The sequence below is a fragment of the Dromiciops gliroides genome, chromosome 1, assembly GCF_019393635.1.
Source record: "Dromiciops gliroides isolate mDroGli1 chromosome 1, mDroGli1.pri, whole genome shotgun sequence".
NCBI lineage: Eukaryota > Metazoa > Chordata > Mammalia > Microbiotheria > Microbiotheriidae > Dromiciops > Dromiciops gliroides.
In genome coordinates this window covers 480,187,877-480,201,780 of record NC_057861.1, presented here as the reverse complement: position 1 = coordinate 480,201,780, position 13,904 = coordinate 480,187,877, and the positions used below count along the sequence as shown (strand labels likewise).

At 41.4% G+C, this 13,904-nt stretch overlaps 1 protein-coding gene across 1 annotated transcript in view; it reads left to right on the top strand.

Moving 5' to 3' along the window:
* Window positions 1–7,297: 7,297 nt before the first annotated feature.
* Window positions 7,298–13,904, top strand: part of LOC122750610 (peptidyl-prolyl cis-trans isomerase-like 4) — a 46,628-nt gene continuing 40,021 nt past the window's right edge. Inside the window, exons 1-2 of the mRNA XM_043997365.1 lie at window positions 7,298–7,340; window positions 9,037–9,562. Of these exons, the coding sequence (XP_043853300.1) occupies window positions 7,298–7,340; window positions 9,037–9,562 (569 nt within the window). The remainder of the gene's footprint in view (window positions 7,341–9,036; window positions 9,563–13,904) is intronic.

The window sequence follows — 13,904 nt, the reverse complement described above, 5'->3', positions numbered from 1 at the left end:
GACCTCACCACTCATCTGAAATTGATCCCTCTAAGATTACCAATAGTCTTTTGACCATGAAATCTAATGACCTTTCATCATTCTTCAGCCTCCTCTTCTCCACAGTATTTGTAGATTTGAGTGCTGTAACCCACAACTCCCCCAGATTTTCATGAGACTGCTCTTTCCTGTTTATTCTCCTGCAAGACCATTCTATCTGTATCTGCTTTGTTAGATTCATATCCTGATCCCTATACCTTCAACCATTTCCCATTGCTGCTATGATCAAATACAAACTCTTCTGTTTGGCATTTAAAGCTCTTCACTTCCTTGCACCAGCCTATCTTTCACATTGCTCTTCTGTGTACACTCTGTTCCAGGTATAATACTTGCTGTTCCTCATAATAACATTCCATTCACTAACTAAATGCTTTTGCACAGTCTCTCCGTTCCCCTACTCCCATGCTTAAAATACTATTCTTCCTCAGTTCTACCTCTTGGAATCTATAGCTTCCCTCAAAGCTCAGATCAAGTGTCAGCACTGACTATATGCCTTTACTGATACCCAGTCTTTAGGATCTTCCCCACCGAATGACTTTGTATTGATTTCTTTTGTACATTTGGTATTGAATCCGTCTATATACTCCCTATTCAAACCCCTCCCCAGTAGAATATAAACTCTTTGAGGGCAGGGCCTGTTATATTCGTTTTTTGTCTCCCCAGAATTTAACACCAGGCACATTGTGAAAACTCTTTTCTCACTTCTCAACTCTGCCTTAAACCTTTTGGCCTCGAGTCAACTGAAACTGAAACTGAAACTATGGAATTACCAAGATTTCTTAACTGCCAGCTAGATTGCTCAGTAGATAGTGCTAGGCATAGAGTCAGGAAGATTCATCTTCTTGAGTTCAAATCTGGCCTCAAACACTTACCAGCTTCGTGAACCTGGGCAAGTCACTTAACCCAGTTTGCTTCAGTTTCTTTATCTGTAAAAAAAAGTTGGAGAAGGAAATAGCAAACCACTTTGCTTTCTTTGCCATGAGGAGTCAGAAGGGACTGAACAACAGTGACCAAATCTCATCCTTCTTGACCCCTGCAGCATTCCTCACTGTTTGTCATCTTCTTCTGGGTATTCTAGCCTCCCTGACTTTTTAAAACATTTCTCTCTTTTGGCTCTCTGTATCTGACGACTGCTAAATTTTGTTTTCTGGATCATCATCTATGTATCATTCCACAATGGTAAGTGCACCCGAACTCTCTGTCTTGATCCATCTATTCATCTATATCTCATTTCTTGGTGATCTATGAGGTCCCATGTGTTTAATTATCATATCTACACAAAGAACTCAGAGAGCCAGCCCCAGTCTTTTTTTCTGAAATCCAGTCTCACATCACCTTTTTATTGGATATTTTGAACTATTTGTCTCATAGGCATTTTAGCAGAATTCATCTTTAAGCCAAAGCTAGTTCTATAACTACTAATCTATGATTATTTATGCCTTAGTTTTTCCTTACAATAAAGAATTTTTAAGTGGAGGAGGAGAATTCAATAGAATTAATCAACATATCAAATGTTCACATTTGTGGTCCCCTACCTCTGCAAAGAAGCAGAGGCAGGTTCCCATATGTCCTCTTTGGGGCCAAGTTTGGTTATTATAATTTCATAGAATCTCTTTTTGTTTGTTTGTTTTTGTTTCTGTTTCTGTTTTGCCGGGCAATGGGGGTTAAGTGACTTGCCCAGGGTCACACAGCTAGTAAGTGTTAAGTGTCAGAGGTTAGATTTGAACTCAGGTCCTCCTGAATCCAGGGCTGGTGCTTTTATCCACTGTTCCACCTAGCTGCCCCAGAACCTCTTTTTAATTGTTTTGTTTTTATGGTTCTCTCCATCTATCTTGTATTTATTGGGTATACTGTTTTCCTGGTTGTGTTTATTTAATTTTGCATCAGAAATTATGTCTCTTTATGCTTCCTTATATTTATCAGTCACCATTTCTTAGAGCAGTTGAATTCCATTACATTCATCTACCACAATTTGAATAGCAAATTGATAGGTATTTCCTGTATTTCCTGTTCTTTGCTAATACAAAAATGCCCCTATAAACATTTCTATGTTTATGGGTCTTTCTTTTTCTCATTGACCTCCTAGAGGTATATGCCTAGAAGTGTAATCTCTGTGTCACAGTGAATTGATATTTTAGTCACTCTCTTCTCATAGTTCCCAAATACTTTTCAGAATAGTTTGATCAACTCCCAGCTCCAAAAACAATGCATTATTGTGCCCATCTTTCCACAATCTCTCCAATGCCAATCATCTTTTAATTGCCAGATATAATGACCTAGTCTTAATGCTCATCCTTCTTGACTTCTCTGCATCAATTAACACTAGATTAATGTTCCCTGGATACAATCTTCTCTCTGGGTTTTTATGATACTGTTCTTTTTTGTTTATCTTCCAACTCTCTGAGTGATCTTTCATAGTCTCCTTTACTGGATGTTCATCCATGTCACAACAAATAAATGTGTGTGCCCCTCAAGTTTCAGTCATGGATTCTCTCCTTTTTTCTCTCTACATTCCTTACTTTGTGATCTCATCAGCTGGAATGTGAGATAAACAGCATGAGAGATGAATATCTTGTTGGAGGAACAGCAAGGAGGCCAATGTCACTGGATTAAAGAGTATGGGGGTGTGGGGGTGGGATATAAGGTATACAATAACTCGGAAGAAGGGTAAGTTATGAAGGTCTTTGAATCCTAACCTGAGGATTTTATATTTAATCCTGGAGGTGATAGGGATCTACTGGAGTTTATTGACAGTGGGGGGGAGGGCATTACAGTGGGGAGGGTTGGTGTGACAAGGCAGGATCTGCACTTTAGGAAAATCACTTGGAGGATGGCCTAGAGTCAGAGAGACTTGGGGGAGGAAAAACAACAAGCAGGCTATTGCAATAGTCCAGGCATGAGGAAATGAGGGCCTGTACCAAGTTGGTGGTAGTATCAGAGGATAGAAGAGGGCATGTTTGAGAGATGTTGCAAAGATGAAGATGATAGGCTTGGACAATAGATGGGGTGTTGGCTGGGGTTGTGGAATGAGAGATAGTGAAAAATAGAGAATGACAGCTAGGTGACCAGTCTGGTTGACTGGGAGAAGGGTTGTGCTCTCAACAATAATAGGGAAGTTTTGAATAGGTAATAGTTTTGGATAAAAGATAATGAGTTCAGTTTTGGATATGCTGAGTTTAAGAAGTCTAATTGGTAGTTGAAGATGGGAGACTGGAGTTCAGCAGAGAGATTAGGGCTAGATAAGTAGATTTGAGAATCATCAGCATAAAGATGATAATTAAATCCATAAGAGCTGTTGAGATCACCAAGTAGAATACTAAAGAAGGCAAAGAGAAGAAGGGTCCAGGAGACAGTCCTGCAAAATACCCATATTTAGAGGAAGTCACCTGGATAAAGATCCAGTAAAGGAAGCTGACAAGGAGGAGTCATATAGATAGGAGGAGAACCAAAAGAGAGGAATGTCCCCCAAACCCCACCACTGCATTTAATCATGTATCTTTGGGTGTCTTTTACAAACTGATATATACTTCAAAGAACAAATGTAAAAATGTTTCTCCCAATATATTTAGGGCACAATTTCTCCTATCCTACTTCAGTCCCTGAGAATGTAGACTCAAAACTTAGCTCGGATTCTGGATAGCATTAATCCCTTCAAGACTGTACCCCAAAGCTGCCAGATGAGGCCTCGTTTCTGCTTTCTCTAGCGTGGGCCCAGAAAGTACATCCCAAATATTAGTCCTTGCTCCTTTTTATTTCCTCCCCCTCCCCCGCCCCTTCTGGGAGTTTGCCTTCATATTTGTCTTTCAACACCACCTTGTTATCCATACGCAGCAGCATCTTTCTCTTTTCTGTTGATGTTCTCCAGTCTGCTCTACGATATGCCATCCTTCTTTCCATGACATCATACCATCTTCACCTCAGTCCCTAAAACATTTTTGTTTGGATGCCTTCGCTATGCTGAAGAGTCCTTTGCTATCTTTTCCCCAAATAATTAAGTAAGGAGAGATCTTTCATTGAGAATTTAGCAAAACTTGAAGGGCTATTGAGGCTAAAAGACATCTAAAGCCTTCATGCACACAAAGGACTTTCTCTTCCATGGAAAAAGTGAGAAGTTTGAATACCTTAATTGTCCATAAAGAATCCAACCAGGCAGTAAATATGCCTCCAGGGCATAGACTGTTTTTACTCAGTTGTCTCTAGAAGTTCATCTACACCAGATTCCCAGAGAAGTATGGGCTGTGAAAATGACTGATCACCCTAAGGGAATATAGAGGGATTCAAAGAAGGAAGGGGCTCCCCTAGAACATTAGTAGTAGTAGTAGTAGTAGTAGTAGTAGTAGTAGTAGTAGTAGTAGTAGTAGTAGTAGTAGTAATGTCACCCCATGGGAACTTAACTGGCCACTCACTGGTAGTGAGCGTTGAGTTTGCTCTTAATGAGTGTTACAATAATAATAATTGACATTTACATAGAATTTTACATTTTGAAAGGTACTTAATATAGCATTTATTCCCACAACAAACCTATAAGTACTATGATAGCATTTCTATTTTTAAAAATGAGAATATTAAAGCTCAAACATGTTGTGACTTATTTAAGGTCACACATTTAGTAAATGTTAATGTTAAGATTCGAACCTATGATTCTGCTGACTTGAAGTCCAATAGTTTTTCTTTTATATAACATTGTTTTTCTTTTTTTAATTTAAATTTTTAAAAAATTTTTTATCACATTGGTTTGCAAGGAGGAAATAAAACTAAGACATTGATTTTAACATTGGGTAGCTATTTTTGAGATCAGGCTGACTCTAGGGGGGTGCCTGTTCTGGTCACATAGAGGATTGGGTAGGTACTCTTCAGGGCATGGGCTTAATGGCAAATTTCATTGAATTAGTTCTTCCTGATTTCATCTCAGCAGAGGACAGCTTGGGGAGTCATTCCATCATATCAAGCAAGTAGAAGAAAGTAGAGGTTGATGGGAAAGGAAAAGGGAAAGTGGGAAGAAAAGGAATTGTTGGTAGGGATATTTCTGAGTACTGGGATATTGAATGAATGTTCCAATTGCATAAAAAGTAACATGAAAATAAGCATTAATTATTCTTGAGTCAGCAGCTTGGCTACTTCTGATAAGACTGAAGCACTTTATGTAATTAAACTGACTGGTTAGTCAACCTGCATTATGAAATTTTGTCATTAGTGGTTATTTCACAAATTATATAAATTTGCTGAAGTTAAATGTCTGATAGTTTTCCATTATTGAGAAAAGAAGACCCATTCTAGACCCTTGAACTTTATTTACTTTCGTCATTTGTGTTGTGGTGGAAATAAGAGATTTACTAATGAATTTTGGATGCAATGGATTCAAAAGTAAAATCTGGGACACCAGGGTGTGATTGTACCTTTGGTTGATAGTACCTTTGAAAGGACTCTGAAGATAAGTAAATTAGAAGTGTTTAGACGGGTACCCTTTAAGTGTTCTACTGTTTGTCAAGTTTGAAATCTTCTGGAGCAGGGGTCTGCACACTACACCCCCAGACCCTTCCAGGACCTAGTTTTGTCCTGCCCATGAACTAAGATTTCTTTTTTACATTTTAAAAATACAACAAGCTTTATCTAAAATATTAGGGCAACCAGAAATGTGGTAGAGTTCATGACAAAAAGGGAAAAAATGCTTTTCTCCATCATACACTAAATGGCTGGCACATCATGCTTCTCCCCTGCCCCCATACGTTATAGCTACAACAATCTAGGCAGCTGCCACTACCACTTCAGCTGGTGGCAATGATATGCTGGGTCTCCATGGGAGCAGCTGTCTAACATAGCCCTGCTGAGTGTGAAGCCCTGCCTACTGCAGAGGTCAACAGAATGAAAATATACTTTAAGTAGCTTTACTCACCTCTCCAAAGACCCTAAAGAACTATGAGTCTATCCCAAGAACTGGTCCCATATATTCCAGAATGACTGCAGAAAATTGTAGTTAGATAGTAGTACTGAAGAAATATTTTGGTGCTATACATTCCAATCTCAATGATCTTAAAAGACAGTAAGATTTTTTTCAGAAGCCAAATATTCCATTTTCCTTATTTCAAATTATTTCTGTCTTATTAAGCATGGTGTTTTTATTTGGGGGGGGGGATGGGACAATGAGGGTTAAGTGACTTGCCCAGGGTCACACAGCTAGTGTCAAATGTCTGAGGTTGGATTTGAACTCAGGTCCCCCTGAATCCAGGGCCACCTAACTGCCCCTAGGCATGATGTTTTTGTTTGTTTGTTTGAACTGCAATGGGGGGTAAGTGACTTGCCCAGGGTCACACAGCTAGTGTCAAATGTCTTTTAAGATCTTTTAAGAGGGATTTCCTAGTTTTGCTTCTTCTATTGGTATTGCTAAAGCACTTAAAGAAAAGGTTAGAGGACTCAGGCTAATATTCTGAGTTCATGTGTATGGTTCCCACAAACTGCATAATTAACCATTGTAAAGTCATTTTGTCTAGTATAGGAAGGTAGAATTGGCCAAAAGGAGCCATCCCATTAAGAATACTCAGATGCGGGGGCAGCTAGGTGGCACAGTGGATAAAGCACTGGCCCTGTAGTCAGGAGGACCTGAGTTCAAATTTGACCTCAGACATTTGACACTTACTAGCTGTGTCACTCTGGGTAAGTCACTTAACCCTCATTGCCCCACCAAAAACAAAGAACCCCCCCCCCAAAACTTAGATGTGCCATTCCTGGTTTCAGTCAACCAAGCTCAAACTTTTGTGCCTTGCTTCTAGCCCTGTGTGACTCACTCAGCTTAGTGGCTGCAATGCTAGAAGAAATGATGAATCAGTGACTGTACAAAAAGGAATGATCACCTTCCTCCTTAGCCTCTCCCTTCCTTACCAGCTACAAATAATGTCAAGACTGTTTTCAGTTGATTCCTCAGGAGACAGGGGTGGAGGAAAGGATGGATTGACTTCTCCCTCAACCAGGCCTCTGTGTGGCTATATACACATGGCATCTAAGGCACATCCCTGCCAAAGCAAGTCTGAAACTGAGTTTGGCCTGCCTCTTTTATGTTTGTTCTTCCTGATCTTAGGTAAATGAATATCTAACCCAAGATGGACATATCAAAACTTGGAAGTAACCTTGTGAGAGTTCCCCTTGTCCTAAGTCCCACTGTGTCAAAACTGAATGGAGGCAAAGGAGGAGGCCCTGTCAACTACAATAATCTTGAAGAGGCTAGCCATTGACAAGTCCAAGCCTGGTCATTCTACTGGCAGACATGTACCTGGAGCTGTTTGGTTGGTGTAAAGCTGAAGTGAAATGTAAACCGTTTGATCAACAGTCCTGCAAACTCCTTTAATTTTCTGATGAAGTTTGGGTATCAGATTCCTAGTAGAATGTAACAGTAATTGCAAGTTGTTACTAAATTGTTACTAAATCTTTTTGTCACTGACATGCTGTAAATCTTTTATGTCTCCATTTGTGTGGGAGAATAAATTAGTTGTCCTATACCATATTCCTATTCATTGGATGGCCTTTTGGGAGAATCCCATAACCTCTTATAACGGGCCCCATAGAACCTCAGTAGGTATTTAAGGAGTGCGAGTAGAGGAAGCTCTCACTGGAGCCTCTCAATGGAGGCTAGACTTAGCAAGATCGAACTCACTTCTAGGTTCAAAACAGAATTGTGGGCAGTATCCTAGCTCCTGTGGGTTCAGCTGCAGTTCTTCAGTGTTGGACTTGCATCTTGTGAGAGCTTCTTAAACCAGAAAAGTACTTGGGATCATCATATTGAATTGGAATTTAAGGCAATCTAAATTGGTCTGCATTTATCCCTATCCTTCTATTTACCAGGGTATCCAATCTATGTGCAGGGCAAACGACATACAAAGAAACATAAAAACGGTTTCTGTCTTTGAGAAGCTCACATTCTAATGACAGATTGCTGGGAAAGGGGATCCCTACGTAAGGAAATGAGAAATAGAAGGAGAAAAGGGAAAGGGGGTGGAGGAGGTGGGTAATAAGCACTAAAATTGTCACTGGCAATAACCAAGTAATAGTAAAACATTTTCCTGTCCACCTCTAAGACCCGTATCAAATTGTTTCTAATGTTCCCCAAACGACAATACCAAGCTTCTCTCTAGTGTAATGTGTCAAATACTTTGCTTATAACTCACATTCTTTGCTTCCCTTGCGTTGCTCTGGTCTGGGTTTTGTCGTGTTCAGTCAGTGAACAAAAATTGTTATAAAGGCTTATTCTATAACCTAAAAGGGGTCCCCTTAACGGTAAGTAGCAAGGTTAAATGTGAAGTACATAATAACTATATGCACCCCCTTGAAACTACGCATTTCATTAGCGTCCCAAACAGTGCTCTGCACTGAGTAGGGTGACTTAAATATTTGTGTAGTCAAATTTAATTGACTTGGGAAGCAGAACTGGAAAACGGCACTCTCACAGGATGGCTTGGCAGAGAAGTGATCGTTCATTTTCCATAGATTTCATTCTACTTTTGAGCTTCTCAGGTCTCTGTCACCTACTTGCTATCTTTTATGACCCTACCACCCAACTCAGGGAAATGTTTGAGTGTGTTCTCTTTAAACCTCATGGTCAGCACAAACTAATGGGGGTTGGGGGAGGGACAGGCATTTTCCTAGGCATTCCCTCGGAGCAACCTGGACTGTCACCTCACAGGTTTGCTTCTCAGGCCAAAGGGGGCCCGAGGCGGGGAAGAAGACTCCCCAGCTTTGCCCCGCCCCACAAGAGGGGCTAGAGTTTCATAGCCGGACTTCTCTGCCCCCTCGGCTCTTCTGCTCTGCTTTCCTTGTCACACATACACACACCCTCCCAACCCCCACCCCCCTCCCCGCCCCAACACACACACACACACAATCCATAAAACGCCACAAAACTGTCAAAGATCGACCTGCCCCCCCCCGCCCCCGCCCCGAGAAACCTCCAAGGAAGTAAGGGCAGGTTCACTGGTGGGTGGAAGCCACTGCTTTTAATCTCAAACTGAGCCCCAATTCCTCGCTTCACTCAGTCCGGGGTCCCAGATCCACACACCCAGAGAAACGTCCACGGAAAGAGCCGCCGGGGCGATTCTTTGGCCCTGGTAGCTACTAGTGCGGACGAGGGGAGGGGCGGCGGGAGAGGAGGAAGGGAGGGAAGGAGGGAGAGAGGAAGGGAGGGAAGGAGGAACGAGGAGAGAGCGGGGGCAGGGGCACCGGCCGATCTGAGCCCAGAGTCCGGGAAGCCGCCTCCGGGGTGGGACCAGAAGCGGACGAGAGGGTCCAGAGAAGGCGGAGAGCGGGACTCGGGAGGGAGGCGGGGAAGCCGGCCACCCGAGCTGCAGCAGCGGCAGCCCCGGGGCTCTGCCTGTCCCCGCCCAGGGGAGCCTCCAACTAACTCCGCCCGCCGTCGCAGCCGCCTCTGCCCCCGCCGCCGCTGCCTCCGCTGCCGCCGCCTCCGCCTCCGCCTCCGCCGCCACCGAGAGGGTCCAGTGTCCGTCCCGGGCTGGCGCCCTGCCGGGGCCCGGCAGTCCAGGTTGGTGCGGCGTGGGGGGCCAGGGTCTCTGCGGAGTTATCTTGGGTGTGCGGGTGTGTGCGTCTGCTGGGGCTGGGAAGTTGGGGAGATGTCAGGGCCCGGGACAGAGATCGGTTCTTCCTTCTCCTCCGGGAGCCGCAGGCAGGATTGTTTTCTTCTGCCCCCACCCCCCCACCCCCTCACCCCCAGTAGCCTGCCTCTGCTCACTGCAGATGGATCCCGGGACCCCGCCCCACGGATTTGCCACTACGCGGAAAGCTTCTCCCCGGGGCTTTGGGGGCTGTCCCGGAGCCGAGAGGGAGGAGAGATTGTCTAATCCCCGACCTCAGGCCGGCTCCTGCTCCAATCTAGCCCCTCTGCCATGGGTGCAGGTTGAATCCTTTCTCTTGCTTCTTCTTTCCCTATACTTCCCGACCCCCAAACCCAAGCCCCTTCAGGCTTAACATCTCCGATTGGTTTGATGGGTCCCTTTCTCCTCATCTCTCTACTGTCTAGAACAAGCACGTTGTCACCCTGACCTCACATGGCATTCTTTCTCGATGTCCAACCCTTTGGAATGCCTTATTCTTTCTCCTTCGTGAAATCCCCACACTTGGGAACCGTCTGTAATTAGTTGAGGGCTTTATCAAGAGGCTAACCTTTCTCTCATCACTGTCCAGCCCCCCAGTCAAATTTGGAAAAACTTTAGAATCTGTTGTTTCCTTCATTATGAATTGGCTGTAGCTATAAGAGCACATAGCCTGCGTGGTGGGGTCCCGCGTTTTGGAAAGAGATGTCCTTCACTGTGTAGTGTATTTTTTTACCTGACTCAGCCGAGGCTAAGAGTCCTGTCTGTTTTGGGTACTACGGCCGGGGAGGGGCGGGGGGAGGGAAGAATGGGTGATTAGGTGGTTAAGAATTAAGATTAAAAAGTTGAGTGAAACTTTTTTCCTTTCTTTTTTTGTTTTGTTTCTTAAAGATTTACCGCCCCCACCCCACCCCCCAATTTGGACAGTGGATAAATTGTAGTTAAAGCAATGTTGCTTTCTCTTGTGAATATCAGTAACATCTTAATAAATTAAAACAAGTCCAACCTATGAAGTTCGAAAACTTCTTTGTAACAAGTTATATATTTATAGCATTCCTAAGGAACTAATTGCCCTCCATAACTCTTTCACCTGTATGTCACATTTTCCTGGAACCAATTTTTAAAGAACATTGTTCCAGGAATGCCTACCGTATATATGGGAAAATCTTTGGATATAGTGAAACTGCTCTTGCTTACAATATTCTCCAATTTCCCTCACCTTTTTCTATCATAGATCAAATTTAAATCCCTGATTTGCCGCAAAGTTTAATATTTGCGTTAAAAGTAATTAGCAATGGATGCAAACAAGTTCAAACATATAACTCAGGTGAATTGCAATTAGCATGTTTCCTGAGCATTCAGTTTATAACTGTTGTCTCCAGATATCGTGAAGTATTTAAAATATAGCTTTCAAATCCCCGGTCTAGTTCATTTGCACAGGAAGCAGGAGTGAGAGAGGTTTAAATGAATCAACATTACACTTGACATTAGATGGTTGGAGCTAGTACTTTTCCCATACCTCTTCAGGAGTACATAATTCTTTTTCATAGTGTTTTATATACAAACCAAATTTACATTCTAATGATCCCATGTTAATTATAGCTTAATTTCTAACCATGAATTATCAAGGGTTTTTTAAGGTCATTCACTAAATGGATTGACTGAAATGACAAATTTTAGTATTTTGTACATAATAATTTTTCAGAAACTCATTCAATTGGGCCCACCCTGGAAATATGGATCACGTACTGTTTAAGCTTTAAAAAAACAAACAAACAAACAACCACACACACACAGATTAACTTGTGATTGACTCTTTAATGAAGTTTAAGAAGCCAATGATATTTAGGCCCAAAACTGCATTAGTAAAACACAAAATTCAGCATTACTTTCTGGCTTTCATGGTGTTAAGTATCTCTGTCTTTGAAAACAGAAAAAAAAAATACTATTTTAATGTGAGAAAAAAACTACCCAGAGGGATGTAGAATAAACAAATTTAAAACTGAAACCTTGAAATAAAAATGGAACTTTAGTATTTAGTAGTCTTCTGGATAGTAGGTTAGCCCCACAAAAAATAGTGATAGGGTCTCCTTGTGGGTCTTTTTAAAGACAGTCTCAATCTGATTAAAGTGAGGATGAAAATTGCTATAAATCTCTCTGGAAAACAATGCCTACAAAAACAGCTTGATAAAGGAGAAAGACTTGGACAAGCCATTTAAACATCTCTAGACCTTAGTTTCTTTATTTGTAAAATTTGCGGGGGTGTAGTTTAGTTGATGTCTTACATTTTCTGAGCATTCTGACAATTTGAACCATCTTATAACTATCTCTCAATGGTGTTTACTATGTGCTAGGCACTATACCAACCTCTGAGCATATAAAGAAAAAGCAAAAACATTCCCTACCTTCAAGGAGCTTATATTCCAAGGTGGGAGACAAGTATAGAAAAAGATACATGCAAGATTTATACAGAGTAGGAGGGAAATAATCTTAGATGTAAGGCAATAAGAGTTGGGGGATGGGGGAGCAGAAAAGATCTCCTACAAAAGTTGGCTTTTGAGCTGTCCTAAAGGAAACCAAGGTTTCTAAGAGACTGAGTGTAAATGAGTAAATGCAAAGGGATTGGAATGGAGGGAGGGGGCAACAAGTCTGCTGATATGACTGAAACCTTGAGTATATGGAGGGGAGTATTGTTTTCTTAGGACATTAACTTTCAAGGCCTGGTTAGGATTTAATGTTCCTTAATAATATTAATTTTATTTCTACCCCCTTTACATCCCTCTGCAAGTTTAGGCTTAAGGAGTTAGGACCTTCTGAGTGGGCTTAGAATTTTCTGAGCCTTATGTACCATATTAGACCGAAATAGAGTTTAGAATAAATTTATCACTGCAGCTAAGTGGGCTAAAGGGTGGCCTGAGGGACTTAATGTTGACTTAATATTCATTTTTTTTCTCCTTGAATTTGTTTCCTATTTAGGAAATTAGTATCAAAATATTTGCTACTTCCTTTCCTCTTGGAAATTTGCAAGGAGTAATGGAATATTGAGCCTGAAAACTTCTTTCATAGTGAAAAGAATTAAGACCTTTCTGAGTTTTCAGTCATATTATTAGTGCTCAGTTTTCTTAAATGAATTCCAGTAGTTTGAAAGAATTACTCAAGTGAAACTTACTAGTGTCAGCCCTTAAATCTTTATGATTTTTCTTTTTTATTACTATGAACATGACAAATATAAAACCCCAATATTTCCATGTAAAACAAGAAAACACAAATTGCATATGAAACTGGATGTATATTTATTTATTGTATATGAAGCTAGAAATCCATTTTGTGCAGTTTTTTAAAAAAAGTATATTTTAAATTTAACATGGTAGTTCCAATACTGCCTTGCTTGTTTGTGTTTCTCTTTGAAATTCTCTTGTGTATTTTTAATTGTTTCAGTAATATTCTTTTATTTCTTTTTTTTATTTGCGTTATAATTATCACTCCCTTTTCTAGTAATTTTTTCTCTAAAAAAAGACCTCCCTTTGAAATAGATGTGTATACCTAAGCAAACAGTTCTACACATTGGCTGAAAATGCATGTTTGAAAATCTGTTTCATTATTGAAAGCCTAGTCCATCACCTTTTCTGTCAAGAGGTGGGATTCTCTCAGAGACAAGGGGGAACCTATGGACTTTGTGAGTTCAAAAGGACCAGAGAGCTCCTAGGAATCCCAACATTCCAGAGCTCAGTTTTATAGCCAGACTAGTATATATGTCTCAATGTGTAAAGGGAATGGAGGCTCCTTGGAATTCTAGAGTTAGTTTCATAGCCAGTACATCATGAGTACTCCTCAGTCCAGGGGCAGCGGGGGCAAGTGCTCATCCAGCAGTCATGTCAGATATGGACGTGAACTTGGTGGGATCAATGCTGTTTTGGAACTTTTGGGGTATGTCTCTGAGATGTTGATGAATGGGGGTGGGTGATTGCATGTTTGTTCTCACTACATCTTTGAAATAAATATGCCTTTGTGCTGGTCAGTGCCTCCCTAATAAATAGGAGGAATGCCATCCAGTAATGGTTTGAGTTAATGTCAGAGAAAAGAGACTTTCCCAATCCACTCAGCTAATTGTAGAAGCTTGAGAGGGAGATGTAGTAGGTTTGGCTCTGAGACAAAGAACTAGAGAATAGTCATAGTACAGTATGCATTCTTCTCTTGTTTCTGCCTGCTTCACTCTGAATCAGTTTCGTGCAAATTTTCCCATGTTTCCCAGAATTCATCCCTTCTGTCATTTTT